This window comes from Coregonus lavaretus (genome assembly GCF_964263955.1).
Source record: "Coregonus lavaretus genome assembly, contig: HAP1_SCAFFOLD_2869, whole genome shotgun sequence".
Taxonomy (NCBI): domain Eukaryota; kingdom Metazoa; phylum Chordata; class Actinopteri; order Salmoniformes; family Salmonidae; genus Coregonus; species Coregonus lavaretus.
In genome coordinates this window covers 6262-23413 of record NW_028159842.1, presented here as the reverse complement: position 1 = coordinate 23413, position 17152 = coordinate 6262, and the positions used below count along the sequence as shown (strand labels likewise).

The following is a 17152-nucleotide window of genomic DNA, read 5'->3' as shown; positions in this document are numbered from 1 at the left end:
TAGACATATCATTACATACAGTATAGAACACCATCTAGAAGACATAGACATATCATTTAATACAGTATAGAACACCATCTAGAAGACATAGACATATCATTACATACAGTATAGAACACCATATAGAAGACATAGACATATCATTACATACAGTATAGAACACCATATAGAAGACATAGACATATCATTACATACAGTATAGAACACCATATAGAAGACATAGACATATCATTACATACAGTATAGAACACCATATAGAAGACATAGACATATCATTACATACAGTACAGAACACCATCTAGAAGACATAGACATATCATTACATAGAGTATAGAACACCATCTAGAAGACATAGACATATCATTACATAGAGTATAGAACACCATATAGAAGACATAGACATATCATTACATACAGTATAGAACACCATCTAGAAGACATAGACATATCATTACATACAGTATAGAACACCATATAGAAGACATAGACATATCATTACATACAGTATAGAACACCATCTAGAAGACATAGACATATCATTACATACAGTATAGAACACCATATAGAAGACATAGACATATCATTACATACAGTATAGAACACCATATAGAAGACATAGACATATCATTACATACAGTATAGAACACCATCTAGAAGACATAGACATATCATTACATAGAGTATATCATAGATGACATGTATAAATCCTTCCTTTATATTTCCTGTACCACTTTCCATTCCAGTAGCCTTATTACTGGCTAGGGTTACTGCTGCTAGTACAGTGGAAGAATGAGGCATCACAGTACTTTTACACCACTGGACTAACAGGAATAATTACACACCAATAAACACACTGTAATGTAAAGTGTTACATCATTCTCTCTCTCTCTCTCTCTCTCTCTCCCTCTCTCTCTCCCTCTCTCTCTCTCTCTCTCTCTCTCTCTCTCTCTCTCTCTCTCTCTCTCTCTCTCTCTCTCTCTCTCTCTCTCTCCCTCTCCCTCTCCCTCTCTCTCTCTCTCTCTCTCTCTGTCTCTCTCTCTCTCTATCTCTCTCTCTAACCCCTCCCTCCCTCTAACCCCACCCCTCTGGTAGAACCAGGAAGTCCCTCCCCCTCCCACAAACTCTCTTCTGTGGAAACGAAACTTATCTGATTCTCTGTGTCGTCTGTCTGTGTGAGAGTGAACAACCGTCCAAATGGCTCAGCAGGGAGTTCTGCTCGACCAGGACCAGTTCTGTTGTTCTGTCTGTCTGGATCTACTGAAGGAGCCGGTGGCTATCCCCTGTGGACACAGTTACTGTAGAAGCTGTATTGAGGGCTGCTGGGATCAGGATGTTCTGAAAGGGGTCTATAGCTGTCCTCAGTGCAGAGAGACCTTCACTCCAAGGCCTAATCTGAGGAAAAATAACATGTTGGCTGAGTTGGTGGAGAAACTGAAGAAGACAGGACTCCAGGCTGCTCCCCCTCCTGCTCTGTGCTATGCTGGACCTGGAGATGTGGCGTGTGATGTCTGCACTGGGACCAGAAAGCGGAAAGCCCTCATGTCCTGTCTGGGGTGTCTGGCCTCTTACTGTGAGACTCACCTCCAACCTCACTATGAATCTCCTGCTTTCAAGAAGCACAAGCTGGTCAAAGCCACCGCACAACTACAGGAGAAGATCTGCTCTCATCATGACAAACTGCTGGAGGTTTTCTGTCGTACCGAACAGCAGTGTATCTGTCTGCTGTGTGTGATGGATGAACATAAAGGCCATGATACAGTGTCAGCTGCAGCAGAGAGGACTGAGAAACAGGTAAGACCAGAACAACTTGTTGGTGACTGTCTGATAAACAAATAATAATTACAGTAGGAACTAAGGCTGTTTGAATATGAGATCATTCAAATGAAATCAATCCTCAGCAGAACAAATATGAACACAAACCTTGATTATATAGATATGCTAACCCAGATTCTCCAAATGTATCACCATTTTCTAAAGTCAAACGCCATTATCATTCGTTATCAAACACCCAATCATCTCCCCTGTTTTGTGCACTGTTAAAACTATAATAATTCACATAACAACGTAATAATATCATTTCACACAGACACTTCCTCAACATTTTAATCCCTATCTTCAATGTGCCCTATGTCCCATTACTATACTATTGATCTACTGGACAAATAAAGCTTGATAGCTCATTGAAGAGTGATTCTCCACAGAGGCAGCTGGGGATGAGTCAGCAGAAAGTCCAGCAGAGATTCCAGGAGAGAGAGAAGGACCTGAAGGAGCTCCAACAGGCTGTGGAGTCTCTCAAGGTGAGTATTGTTGACCAGAGGAGACACACCATTTCACTTCTCTCCTCCAGTCAGAGAGAGAGAGAGAGAGGGGCCCGTCTCCAATCCCACTGGCTCCACTGTTGGGAACAGGCTGTCTGGACCCCTTTCAGAGAATAGACTGCTTAATGTAACCGGTGGGATATGAACCCGGGTCTACTGAGGGAGAAAACAACATCTTGACCGTTACACCAAGAGGACATTCCCTATTGGGCTGAGGGCCGACACTGATTTTGAAGTCGAAGGCGGGGCTACCTCATCACATAACCATGAGTAACCATGACCGACTCATGTCCCCTATACATTAACATGGAGCCCTCTCTCTCTCTCTCTCTCTCTCTCTCTCTCTCTCTCTCTCTCTCAATTCAATTGAATTCAAATGGCTTTATTGGCATGGGAAACATGTTTACATTGCCACAGCAAGTGAAATAGATACTAAACAAAAATGAAATAAACCACCAGAAATTAACAGTAAACATTACACTCACAAAAGTTTCAATGGAATAGAGACTTTCAAATGTTATAATTCAAGTGCAAACAGAGTGAGCCATTCGCCAGACTGAGTTCTGGAGGTGAAATGGAAATGAATGAGGGAGAGTTAAGTGAGGTAGAAGGTGTGGTGAAGAGCTCAGAACCAGAGCCTGGCATCAATGGACATGATAAAGAAGAATCTGGTGCAGTAGGAGTTACATTGTAGGACAAAGTGGATCCATTCCTTTTGGCAGATCCATTTGTGGTTTCAGGGTGGGTGGGAAAGGAGTTGGGTGCAGTTGAATCAGTGAAGGTAACCTGTAGTGGACTTGTGATATTTGTTTGTGTTTTTTCTGACCAGAGGGAGTGGGCGCTCCGTGTCACGCAACTTGGGTCAAGATCTGTTTCTTGCTTTGCTCTTAGGAACAGGGCACCATTGAAAGGAGTGATTTCTGGGGTAGCGTTAAGTGTAGAAGTGGAGCAATTGAAGTTGAAAATTCCTGGTGTTTGTGATGCCTGCCGTTTGGTGCAACACAGACCCGGTGGTGAGCGTGGTGAAACAGAGGAGTCACTGTCAGTCCTTTTGAGTTTTGAATCTTTACCCGACAAAGTCATGGTAGGATATATCAGTTATCATGTTAGAACTTTGTGCCGAATCCACTGTGCTGATTCAGGTGCAACGTTTATGGTCATGTTGCAGCAGTTTGTAGGAGGGAGATTCCAAGATGTGGGAAGTGTGCAGGAGGGCATGGGATTGAGGATTGTGTAGTTTCGGTGGATAAAGTTGTGTGTCAACTGTTGGGATACCCATGTTGCTGGGGATCTGAAGTGTCCGGTGCGAGAGAGGCAGGTTGAGGTGGCTAGAGTCAGAGTAGTGCAGAAGGTGTCATATGCTGAGACAGTGAAGGAAGTAGAGGAGGATGGGTCAAGGGTGAGAGATCCTGAGAGGATCCCTGTGAGTAGTAGATCTGTGCCAGCACAGAGGGATAGGCCAACGAGTGATATATGCTTTAGTAAAGTTAGCTTCTTAGCGTTCATAGCAATGGTTATCAACTGTACAGCAGAAATGGAACGTAAAAAAAAGAAAATAGATATTGTGGTGGCAGCTGCAGAGTAGTATTTGGGCATACAAGATTAGACTTCAGAAGAGTTACAGGGTGTGTTGAGTTGTGGTTTCCTGTCCTCCCAGGCCGTTGGCATGGTGCAGGAGCAGATAGGGTCAAAGTAGTGGAATGGGGTAGTGGGTATTTAATGAGTAGGGTTAGTTGGAAGGGTGTTTTTCTGTATTATTATAATTTCCCCTTTTCCCATTTTGTGTCACAAAGTATAATGGATTTATATTATAGTCCAGCCTCCGTTTATTACTTACGAACAGACCGCAAGTAGTTGGTTAGTTTTGGTAAATTTGCAAGTGGTTTTCGTGTGCTCTCGGCTGGGTGCCAAGCGGAATCCATTAAAAATTTAACTTTTCGTAGACAAGTGTTTGTTTCTTAACAAACTTCAAGGTTACGCAGGGGAGGGGTGGAACGCAGAGTTTGCTAGCAGTTAGTTTTGGGTGTTTCTAGTGTGGGGATGTAGGACATAATGCTAGTGCAGACAAGCGCGACCAGCCGGCAGCGGGGGCTAGGACTAGGCTGGACACAATACATTTTGAACGCCTTTTTCTGATAAAACTACTTCATTGCATCCGCCATGGAGCCCAGTTTCATAATATTACCATATGTCCCAGATGCTTGCCGTAGTTTAGAAATGATAGGGCATGTTTCACCCTGCCAGCTCCTATTAGTTGTATTGAGCTCTGTGGCACCAACTCGCCTAATGAAAGTTCTATTCCCAGCCCATTGTTCTGCGTCACAATGCCAGCTTCACTATTATGGGCTGGTAATGAGACCAGCCCGTATTAACATTGTAGCTTTACCTCAGGTAACTTATTATTAACAAGGTTATGACTACTTGGTGAGCAAACTCACTGTTCACCTGGGTACACCTTGTGGTGACCCACAGTCAGTGGCGGCTCCTGAAAAAATTCTCAGGGGGGGCAATTTTTCTGATGATTTAGGTGACCTACACACATTTAAAAAAAGATATGTCCAGCAACAACATGAAGACAGGGGCAGCATATAAGTCAATGCCAGAAGCATTTATTGACTGATCTCAAAAGTGTTGGCTTACAAAAGCAAAATAAGTTATCACTGTAAAAATAATCAAGGGTGTTCTTTCACATTCCTCAACACTGCATAAACAATATGCATTTCCATAAACAAATGAAATATCAGCTGAAAATACAGCATCTTGGTATTTGTTCAGATTGCAGGATCAACAAGAGCTTTTACCACATTTTTTGCCTCATGGTTGAATTGGAAATATGTGCACCTGAGCATAATTCACAACAAGCAAGCAGGAGCTTTTGATAGAGGCTACTGAAAACATTGATGCAAGTTATTGGTAATAAGAAATTTTTATAGACTTCCATATTCTGCCCTCTTGTATAGATTTGTGAAAATGAACAGTGATAGACATTTTGCCTGAAAACAGAATTTGAAAATAATTTCTAGAAAAGGTAAACACAGCTATCTGTATGGCTTTGTAAAAATGAACAACCATATTCTGGCCAATTGTATAGATTTGTAAATATGAACAACCATATTCTGGCCAATTGTATAGATTTGTAAAAATGAAGATTATTATTATTTTTTAACTTTTTTTAAAATGAAAAATAACTATTTTAAACAACATCAACTGTGAACTGATTTGGGCGTGTGTGTGTTAAAGAGACAGACAGGGAGGGACAAAGAGAGAGAGAGGCTACATTACTTGTACTGAAACTGTTCTCTTCTCTCTTTCAATGCAGCAAAGCGGTCAATGACTTTCTCATTGAAATCAGGCATGCTGAGGACTAGTTCCCTCTCCATGGAAAGCATGGCCAGTGCATTCAGACGTTCCTGGCCCATTGAATGGCAAAAAGACCGTTCAGTCTCTCCAAAAGCACACTGGCGATTGAGACAATATGTTCCCTCATGACCGCTAGCATACACTCCAGTTACAGTAGCTCGTTTTGAATGGTCTTTGATGTGAACTTCTTTCAAAGAGACAATCGAGTTGCACTGAAGGCTAGCCATCTCGATAGTAGTACGTGAATTGATTGACGCTGCTACCCGCTCTTTTCTTAGTTACGTTCATGGTTATGTTACGTATGACGAAAGCGCGTAAGTGCAAGCCCTCAGAAACCCATAGAGATTGTATTGAAAGCTCTGATATTTGAAAAAAAAAGATTTTACATGACAGGCTATGAGAGACTTCTGGGCGATTTTCAACCTGACTGAAATCGCCCCAAAGGGGGCGGGGCCATTTGAAGTACGATTTTAGCCTGATTGGACATTTAGTGGCAGATCAGACGTCTAGATTAGAACACTGATAACTAATGTTGCTGTGATATAATTGATTAGAAAAAAAATCCCTTCCTTTTCCCGTTTGGCAGTGCGTCGCCCATATCGCCCTAATGAACACACCGCCCCTGCCCACAGTGCTAGCGATGGTTAACCATATTATTTTCATAAAAAGGTGTAAAACCTAAACAGAACGCATTCCTGTCCTCCTTTTTCAAGATGTAGCCGATTTAAACAGCCAGACATTTTTTAAATAAATACATTTTTACAAAATAATTGTACGATTTATTGTTTCTAAATTGTTGCTGGGTAATTTGTTTGTTAGTAGGCATCAAATTGAGCGAATGCTGCGCAGGTTCACTGAGTTGTAAACTAAATGGATAGGTGTAGCTTATTGATTTATAGATCTAACACAGTTGCTACCTCAGATTATGAGCCTAGCAAGTGTTGTGAATGAGGTATGTAGTACCCACAGAAGGCCAAAGGGAGGAGCAAGAGAGCTATAACCCATACAGTTTTTTGCTTTAAACACCCTAAACCTAACAATCAATCAAATGTGTTTATAAAGTCCTTTTTACATCAGCAGATGTCACAAAGTGCTATACAGAAACTCTAACCCTACTTATAACCTATTTTAGCCTTAACTCTAACCCCTAACCCTAATTCTAGGGGAGGGTAGCCTAGAACACGTTGAGAACTTATTTTAGTAATAATTTTATGTTAGTAAATACCATTATAGTACTAAATAGCATTTATTGTTATTTTTTTAATAAAACCTATGTAACCTTTATTAGTCATTTTATTATAGGTATTATTGCAAGGCAGAACACTTGATAAACAACACATTTGTTTTATTTTTTAAATGTGGTTTGAACTGGGTGTGACCTAGTAACCTCTATGTGAAAGTCCAGCAATTGGCATGTCATAGGTGGGGCTGGTTTGAGACTGATCTCCAGAATTAATAAGAAAAATACACTTTATTTCTCAGCTGCCTCACCAATGTCTTTACGTGAATTAATAACTTTTAATTGCTAAATATTTCCAATAGATGGCTGCATAAGACCATGAAGCATCAGTTATAGGCTACAAGCATAAAATAGCATGCAACCAAAGACTATGTCCTATGATTTTCTAAAAAGGTCACTCATTACTTTACAGTTAGCTATATATCTCGTATTAGGCCTGTGTTGCTTTTGGGAGAGCAACAAAATATTAACTCTAGCAGGTATTGAACCCTGGCCAAATAATCACTAGTCAGATGCGCTAACCTCAACCCTAGTAAACATGCATTATGACATCATCTTAATATCTCATATATTCCAGCCCACCAATAAATCATGCAACCATCGCGGTTAGAAAATTTACCTCAACATGCCCCTGGCTTGTGCTAGAAGGCAGAGTGCTCGCTGCCGCTGACGGCACAAGCTTTTTGCGGGGCTTGTTGAGTTGACTACTTGTTCGAGAAGGCAGAGTGGCTCTGTGCTGGTTGATGAATTTGACAATGAATGTACTAGAAAAATACATTTTTGTCGACCAGAGGTGACTGAATTAATGTTCACGCTTTTTGATAATCGTTATAGTAATGAGGTATAATTTTAAAACATGAGCATAAAAACAGGTAATAATAAACATGACTCATCATTATATTACTTCACAGTAATGTGTTTTCAGTCCTTCCTCTTGCGTTAGCAGTGTGGAAAGGGACAGTAAAAAGCTCAGGCAGGAGTTTTCCTGTGAGGTTCTTATGCTGTCATTCATGGTCTTATGCTGCCATCTATTGGAATTATTTAGCAACTGCAGTAGTACTGAATAAAGTATATATCCTTACTAAGTGTATCCTTACTAAAGTAGTAATTACTCAAAATTGCTAAATATAAAATGTTCTAGTTCATTTGATCACTTACAACCATAAAATAACAATTCATAGCATAACAAACAATGAAACTGACATAAACCAAAAACACCATACATTTAGTTAATTATCTAAAAAATAATATATATATATTTAGATGGGTGACATTATCTGCCAAAGTAACACCCCCTTAACATATAAACAGACACTGGACACACACTGAAAATGAGCTTTTTATATAAATCTGGTAGCTCTCCAAAGAGCCTTTGCTTTGCTGAGCAGTTAGTTTTCAGGAGTGTGCTGCCTGCCTGCCTTCAGAGGAGTCTGTCTGGGAATAATGAAAAGTTAATAAGTTATTGCCACGCTTTCACAGAGGCCTAGTTTACATTCACATGTGAGTCATTGAGCAGACGCTCTTATCCAGAACGACTAGGGTTAAGTGCCTAAATCTGTCGATGTACAAGGGTACAGATTTCTCACCTAGTCAATCAATCAATCAATCAATTTTATTTTATATAGCCCTTCTTACATCAGCTAATATCTCGAAGTGCTGTACAGAAACCCAGCCTAAAACCCCAAACAGCTAGTAATGCAGGTGTAGAAGCACGGTGGCTAGGAAAAACTCCCTAGAAAGGCAAAACCTAGGAAGAAACCTAGAGAGGAACCAGGCTATGAGGGGTGGCCAGTCCTCTTCTGGCTGTGCCGGGTGGAGATTATAACAGAACCATGCCAAGATGTTCAAAAATGTTCATAAGTGACAAGCATGGTCAAATAATAATCAGGAATAAATCTCAGTTGGCTTTTCATAGCCGATCATTAGAGTTTAAAACAGCAGGTCTGGGACAGGTAGGGGTTCCATAACCGCAGGCAGAACAGTTTAAACTGGAATAGCAGCAAGGCCAGGCGGACTGGGGATAGCAAGGAGTCACCACGGCCGGTAGTCCCGACGTATGGTCCTAGGGCTCAGGTCTCTCAGTTGGCTTTTCATAGCCGATCATTTAGAGTTGAAAACAGCAGGTCTGGGACAGGTAGGGGTTTCGTAGCCGCAGGCAGAACAGTTGAAACTGGAATAGCAGCAAGGCCAGGCGGACTGGGGGCAGCAGGGTGTCATCATGCCCGGTAGTCCTGACGTATGGTCCTAGGGCTCAGGTTCTCAGAGAGAAAGAGAGAACGAGAGAATTAGAGAGAGCATACTTAAATTCACACAGGACACTGGATAAGACAGGAGAAGTACTCCAGGTATAACCAACTAACCCCAGCCCCCCGACACATAAACTACTGCAGCATAAATACTGGAGGCTGAGACAGGAGCGGTCCGGAGACACTGTGGCCCCATCCGAAGAAACCCCCGGACAGGGCCAAACAGGAAGGATATAACCCCACCCACTCCGCCAAAGCACAGCCCCCGCACCACTAGAGGGATATCCCCAACCACCAACTTACAATCCTGAGACAAGGCCGAGTATAGCCCACAGAGGTCTCCACCACAGCACAAACCAAGGGGGGGGGGGGCGCCAACCCAGACAGGAAGATCACGTCAGTAACTCAACCCACTCAGGGATTTGAACCAGCCACCTTTCGATTACTGCCCAACGCTCTTAACCGCTAGATTAAGAGCGTCTGCTAAATGACTCACATGTAAATGTAAACTAAATGTAAACAATCCACAAAAAGGCAAATGGTCGTAGATAAATGGTAAACTGGTTAAATAAAAGACTGCTCTTAGAACTTTCAGACTGCCATTGTTTTGGGGAAATAGGGACATGTCTGTCTATTTCACCAATTATGTCAAATATATGTATTAATTTTAACGGTTTGAAGTTCTACATCATTTTAATCAAGATAACCTATTATTTCTAATGAAGTAAGTTTGGGCAGCGTATTGCTGGTAGTTAAAACGTCCCAAAAACAACATGTACTCCTGGAGCTCTGAGGTCGTCCCATTGTTTCCTTTAGGGGAAATATAGGTATGTCTCTTTATTTCACAAAATATCTCACAATGGTATATTTCAAGTCAGACTCCATTTTAATCAGGATAATCTCCTCTTTCTAACGACATCAGGTTGGGCAGTGTACTCTGCTGTCATCGATCGCTAGACCAGAAATAGTCAGAAGTTTAAAAAAAGTCCTACTTCCTGGTAATGCAGATATAAGCACACTTGGCACCATCGAGGTGTGGATGTTTACTTTCTACACCAGTTATTATTTATTACTTATTTTTTTCTGTTTCGTCCTAAGAACAGATTGTAGTGGTGAAATAAAAAGGTAGACATTTTTTGGTGCCATTTAGGGAAAATTGAATTCTAAGGATCATTCCAGTCAGAAGAGGCTCAGTGATGGTTCGCTTCAATTCATTTGCTTTGGCCTCAGGCTAGTGTTCCAGCTCAGCCAATGCTCTTTGGCCGTTTTACAGCCTTCAGTGAATTTTGACTTGTTCTGTTGTCCAGCCTACTAGGACTCAGGGGGCAGAGGCTGGGAGGAGAGTAGAGCAGGGTCAAGTGGTGGTGGTACCAGGAGGGAGGAGAGTAGAGCAGGGTCAAGTGGTGGTGGTACCAGGAGGGAGGAGAGTAGAGCAGGGTCAAGTGGTGGTGGTACCAGGAGGGAGGAGAGTAGTGCAGGATCAAGTGGTGGTGGTACCAGGAAGGAGGAGAGTAGAGCAGGGTCAAGTGGTGGTGGTACCAGGAAGGAGGAGAGGAGAGCAGGGTCAAGTGGTGGTGGTACCAGGAGGGAGGAGAGTAGAGCAGGGTCAAGTGGTGGTGGTACCAGGAGGAGAGTAGAGCAGGGTCATGTGGTGGTGGTACCAGGAGGGAGGAGAGTAGAGCAGGGTCATGTGGTGGTGGTACCAGGAGGGAGGAGAGTAGAGCAGGGTCAAGTGGTGGTGGTACCAGGAAGGAGGAGATTAGAGCAGGTTCAGGTGGTGGGGGTACCAGGAGGGGGGAGAGTAGAGCAGGGTCAAGTGGTGGTGGTACCAGGAGGGAGGAGAGTAGAGCAGGGTCAAGTGGTGGTGGTACCAGGAAGGAGGAGAGTAGAGCAGGGTCAAGTGGTGGTGGTACCAGGAGGGAGTAGAGTAGAGCAGGGTCAAGTGGTGGTGGTACCAGGAGGGAGGAGAGTAGAGCAGGGTCAAGTGGTGGTGGTACCAGGAAGGAGGAGAGTAGAGCAGGGTCAAGTGGTGGTGGTCCAGGAGGGAGGAGAGTAGAGCAGGGTCAAGTGGTGGTGGTACCAGGAGGGAGTAGAGTAGAGCAGGGTCAAGTGGTGGTGGTACCAGGAGGGAGGAGAGTAGAGCAGGGTCAAGTGGTGGTGGTACCAGGAAGGAGGAGAGTAGAGCAGGGTCAAGTGGTGGTGGTCCAGGAGGGAGGAGAGTAGAGCAGGGTCAAGTGGTGGTGGTACCAGGAAGGAGGAGAGTAGAGCAGGGTCAAGTGGTGGTGGTACCAGGAAGGAGGAGAGTAGAGCAGGGTCAAGTGGTGGTGGTACCAGGAGGGAGGAGAGTAGTGCATGGCCAAGTGGTGGTGCGCAGGCCGTAGAGAAAGCGGTGGTGGGGAGGGTTGCAGCTGGGCTACATGAGCTGAGGCAGGTTTCTGTAGTAACAGAGACTCCGGTGGGCGAAGGCTTGGTGGGCTCATCCCAGGAAATATTGTCTGTCATTGGGGAAGAGGCACTGATCAAGGGGGAAGTGCAGGGGGGCAGAAACTGGGGAGGAGGAGGACGGTACCGTGCCAATGGAGGAGGAGGAAGAGGGGGGAGGTGAGTCTGCGGGAGCGGAGGACAAGGCGGTCTCGTTTTCAGATGGCTCATTGGATCCAGAGCTGACAGCCAGTCAGGCTGAGGGCCCAGTATATACGCTGAGAGAACTTTCTAGGTTCCTGATGGAGACTAAAGTGGAAAAAGAAGGTTCTGCTGGAGTCTTATTTGATTGATCCTGGAAGGTTTGTAAGGTCAGTACAACACGTGATGAAGAATGAGGGGTTTAGTGTCCTCTCACCCAGGAAGCGGTATAGGCTGAGAAAATGGCTCATGGGTTCTTAAGGGCATGTCTTCAGAATCTGCTTAAATGGATGGTTTTTTCTGGCATGGCGGCTTTATGGGCTTCTCTACTGGTTTCTGATTGTGGTGATTTCCCTCCCACCTCTTATGGAGATTTCACGGTTAGACTTCCTTAACATGAACGGCAGCAGAGACTGGGGGAATATGTCAAACAAAAACATTAAAATGTCAAAAGAGGTGTGTAAGGGTAGGTTGTTAGTGGTTAGAGCCCAAATAATGACCTTGTCTTTACTTTCATAAATGTGTATGTACCTAGTACAGGGCTCAGTTCTCTGTTTCACCAAATTCAATGTAAAGCTCTTACAAAATGCCACTTTTTGCTCAAGCTTCCAAGGCTTTTGGGAGAGGTGGGAACAGCAGAAGGGGGAGTTTGAGTCTCTCAGTCAGTGGTGGGACGTAGGGAAAGCCCAGATTCAGGTTTTCTGTCAGCAGTATACAGATTTTTCCTCTTCAGAGGCCAGGAGAGTACTGGGGGAGCTTGAGTGGTTCATTCGTGAGGGGGAGGCTGAGCTGGTGGGGCAAGGTAGGGTGGGGCTACAATATAATCTATCTGAACTACGCAGGGACCTAGTGGCTTTCATTTCAGATGAAAGAATTCAAAAGGATCACTTGTAAGAGCTAGTTTTTCCATGTTGAGAGAGATGGCTGCCCCCAGCTCTTTTGGGTTGGAGAAACAGAGTGGGGAAACCAAGAAAATCCATTGTTTACGTTGGTCTGATGGGTGGGTAACTTCTGTTGTGGGGAGATGAGGGAGCCTGATGGGTGGGTAACTTCTGTTGTGGGGAGATGAGGGAGCCTGATGGGTGGGTAACTTCTGTTGTGGGGAGAGGAGGGAGCCTGATGGGTGGGTAACTTCTGTTGTGGGGAGATGAGGGAGTCTGATGGGTGGGTAACTTCTGTTGTGGGGAGATGAGGGAGTCTGATGGGTGGGTATCCTCTGTTGTTGAGTCAGAACGCTGCCACCCTGACCAGAAAAAATTCACTAAGTTCGCGCTGCAGTGAGGCTGTCCACAAGCACCGGGGGCGTTGAGAATGGCCAAGTTAACCATAGGAGAGGAGTGCCACCAAGTGGTTGGATGATCAGCACCGTCCCTCTCAAGCGGTGGTGTCGAGGCTGACGAAGTGGAGGTGGCTCCTCTCCCAAGTGGCATACAGAGGGACGGTGCTGATCATCAACAACTTGGTGGCATCCTCTCTATGGCTTAAATTGGCCATTCTCAACGCCCCCGGTGGTCTGCTTGTGGACCTGCAGCGCAAGTTAGTGAATTTTTTCTGGTCAGGGTGGCAGCGTTCTGACTCAACAGCACAGAGGATACTGTACCGTACGGAGGTGGGCTGGAGGGAACCAGCATGTGCTCTGTTGAGGAGGGCTGGTGGTTTGGGGCTGGATCAGCAGCTCTTCATCATGCGGCCGGAGAGACTCAATACAGCAGGGGTCTCTGATTTCTATGCTGCAGTACTGAGGGCTGGAGCAGCCTGAGGAGGGGCCACCACCGTTTCCACCACTTGAAGGGACAGCAGAGACTGGGGACTGGCAGGAGAGTCTGGAGGACTTACTGACTTTTAACACTCTGAGCTTAGTGGGAGTGAAGGGGCATCAGTGGCAGGGGGTTGTGGGGGCTGAGAGCATGGCAGGGTATAGGTGGAGGGTGCTCTATAAGCTCCCAGTGCTGGAAAGGTCAGGGGTCGTCCAGTGGAGGGTATTACATGGAGCCCTGGACACCAATAGCTGGTTGGCTCGGGTTGACCTGGGAGTTGGGGAGGGGGGTGTCCGTTTTCTGCAATGACAGACTGTTCATCATGTTTTTTCTGTGTTGCCAGGGTAATGCCATTACTGTTGACGCCTTAGGGTTGAGTTTGAGTTGTACAAAATGATCAACAGTGTGGAGATGTTTCATGAGGTATGGGGGCTCAGGGGGGCTGCCTGTACGGCTGGAGAGGAGGGGTTGGATGGACGGTTGGAATGTGGTGCTGGTTGGTGTATTGTACTGTGGTGTTGGGTACTGGATAATGTGATTGTGTGGAGGTTGTGGTGGCACGCAATGTGCTTTTAGGAGTGGGGGTGTTAGTGTAATGAGGATGGCTCATTAAAGTAAGACAAGTCAGTCTCTCTCTCTCTCTTAACAGCGCTCTGCACAGGCAGCAGTGGAGGACAGTGATAAGATCTTTACTGAGCTGATCCGCTCCATTGAGAAAAGGCGCTCTGAGGTGAAGGAGCTGATCAGAGCCCAAGAGAAGGCTCAAGTGAGTCAAGCTGAAGGACTCCTGGAGCAACTGGAGCAGGAGATAGCTGAGCTGAGGAAGAGAAGCACTGAGCTGGAGCAGCTCTCACACACAGAGGATCACATCCATTTCCTCCAGGTAACTCAACTGCCTTGATACATGTGATATGAAATTAAAACTCTCAATCATTTGGTTCTGCTCCCTCTCACTCTCTCTCTCTCACTCTCTCTCTCTCTCCCTCTCTCTCCAGAGTTATCAGTCTCTCTCCAGTATCAGTGTATTTTCAGACTTACCCAGCATCGTTGTCCGTCCTCTTCAGTACTTTGGAGATGTGAGTAAGACTGTGTCTGAACTGAGAGAGAAACTAGAAGACGTCCTTAAAGGAGAATGGACCAAGATCTCCTCTACAGGTGTGTTGAAAATAATAAGAACATCAACTTTAGACCATTGAAAGTTCCCTACTAGTCATAAACATGTGGAATATGGTGTGATGATAACATTCCCTCTCTCTGTGAATGTGTTTGTGTGTCTGTAGTGAATATAGTGGATGTTGTACTGCCTCCAGAGCCCAAGACCAGAGAACAGTTCTTACAATGTGAGTCTCTTTATTCTGAAGTAACTAACAGTCTCTTTTTACTGACACTCCTAACAATCCCTCTAGAAATATATAGCAATAGTAGATCTAATCAAAGACTGGGTATCTATCTGACTCCTCATATTTCTCTGATTTGATCTCTGCTGTGCTCTAATCAAAGACAGGGTAGATACAGTATCTGACTTAACTTATTGTTCTAACTCCCCTCATTGGTCTCTGCTCTTCTCCCAGATTCCTGTCAGCTCACACTGGACCCAAACACAACAGGCACACACCTCTCGCTGTCTGAAGGGAACAGAAAGGTGACCTATACAGGCCAAGAACAACCATATCCTGTTCATCCAGACAGATTCACAAACTACCAGGTTCTGTGTAGAGAGGGTCTGTCTGGACGCTGTTACTGGGAGGTGGAGTGGAGTTGTAATGTGTGGTGTGATACAGCAGTCTCATATAAAGACATCAGCAGAACAGGGACAGATGGTGCATTTGGACAGAATAACAAGTCCTGGAGTTTACAGTGTTATAGTGGTGGTTATTGTTTCAGACACAATAATGTTGAGACTAAAGTATCAGGCCCTCAGTCCTCCAGAGTAGGAGTGTACCTGGATCACAAGGCAGGTACTCTGTCCTTCTACAGTGTCTCTGACACAATGACCCTCCTCCACAGAGTCCAGACCACATTCACTCAGCCCCTCTATCCTGGGTTTTATCTCTCTGGTACTGCTGAGTTGGTTAAACTGTAGTAGGGTCCACATAGATACTAGTCATGCTGGTGTAGTCTATAGCTGAGCTGGTTAAACTGTAGTAGGGTCCACATAGATACTAGTCATGCTGGTGTAGTCTATAGCTGAGCTGGTTAAACTGTAGTAGGGTCCACATAGATACTAGTCATGCTGGTGTAGTCTATAGCTGAGCTGGTTAAACTGTAGTAGGGTCCACATAGATACTAGTCATGCTGGTGTAGTCTATAGCTGAGCTGGTTAAACTGTAGTAGGGTCCACATAGATACTAGTCATGCTGGTGGTGATGGTCCCCAGATGTGATGATTCATTCTGCTCTGTTTTTATGTACAATGATTTGACTGATTTGATCTTCAGAAGATGTTATGAATTACAATTCAATGCATTCATATTTTTTTAAGTGCAATGTTTTAATCTTATATATTCACATTAATCATGATGTATGCTGTTAATGTATTTTGGTTGTCATTCAGAACCATTGAAATGTTTTCTCAATTGGTTCTCTGTCTCAATGTCATTTTCCTCAGTATCATGGAACAGGTAGTGTTACTTACTTGCTAATTGAACTATATGGGCCGGTTTCCCGGACACAGATGAAGCCTAGTCCTAGACTAAAAAGCATGTTCAATGGAGATGTCCGGGAAACCGGCCCTAAGTTTGGCATCTTTTATTCTCCCATACTGCTCAGTCAAGCAACATTAAATCTGTCCAGCAGGTTGTGCTATTAACCAAACAATAAAAACCCAGCAGATATCTTTACTTGCCACTCAGTATATCAGTAATGTTCAGAATTGTACTTTAATATCATTGGAGATTGATGGTCTTTTTAATCCACTATCCAGAGTCAGGAACAGATTAAGTTAGGTCTGCTACTGTTCAGTTATTAAATATGATTCATGGTGATGGGAAATAAAAAAATCCATCTAGTAGTAGTTTTCCTTTGCTATTTATTCCAAGGTGTGTCTTTAACTTGTAAATGGATTGAGTTGAAGCTGGCATGTGGTGTGGATGATAGAATAGAGTGAATAGAGGAGAGAAGAGAGGAGGAGAGGAGAACATCATATAGAAGACAGATAAGATAGAGAGACAATTCATACCCAGTGGAGTTACTGTCTCTGGCCCAAATGACACCCTGTTCCCTACGTAGTGCACTAGGCTACTTCTGACCAGATCAAAAGTAGTGCACTACATAGGGAATAGGGTGGAGATTGGAGATTTGCTCACTGTCATTAGAATGAAGATTTCCATACAGGAGTTACTGTCTCTGTCCCAAATCTCTCCCTGTTCCCTACGTAGTGCACTAGGCTTCTTTTGACCAGATCTAAAGTAGTCTTCTAGATTTTACATGTTTTCTCCCTGTCGTTAGAAAATGACAATATGGTAATGACTTTAGTGGTTTCCTCCCCCTTTGTGTTTTTATTGGTTGTGTGTTATGTGTGTTGTTGTGTTAGGTTTTTCCCCTGTGTTCCTAATGGAAAGTCCATTAACAATGAATCACAAACAAATTATATTCCAGTTGTGTTTAGACA

At 44.1% G+C, this 17152-nt stretch overlaps 1 protein-coding gene across 1 annotated transcript; it reads left to right on the top strand.

The window, feature by feature from the left end:
- The first annotated feature begins 1116 nt into the window (after positions 1 to 1116).
- On the top strand, positions 1117 to 16551 carry LOC311122397 (tripartite motif-containing protein 16-like). Its single transcript, XM_084196762.1, has 6 exons — positions 1117 to 1791; positions 2202 to 2297; positions 14193 to 14426; positions 14539 to 14698; positions 14824 to 14883; positions 15115 to 16551. Exons 1-6 carry the CDS (start codon positions 1195 to 1197, stop codon positions 15624 to 15626), a joined length of 1659 nt encoding a protein of 552 aa, XP_084052888.1. The 5' UTR covers positions 1117 to 1194; the 3' UTR covers positions 15627 to 16551.
- The last annotated feature ends 601 nt before the right edge of the window (positions 16552 to 17152 follow it).

Excerpts from the sequence above, each read along its gene's own strand:
- LOC311122397 (XM_084196762.1), top strand. The coding sequence starts at position 1,195 with ATGGCTCAGCAGGGAGTTCTGCTCGACCAGGACCAGTTCTGTTGTTCT. Across the intron at positions 14,699-14,823 it reads GACCAAGATCTCCTCTACAG|TGAATATAGTGGATGTTGTA; the intron begins GTGTGTTGAAAA and ends GTGTGTCTGTAG. Across the intron at positions 14,884-15,114 it reads CAGAGAACAGTTCTTACAAT|ATTCCTGTCAGCTCACACTG; the intron begins GTGAGTCTCTTT and ends CTCTTCTCCCAG.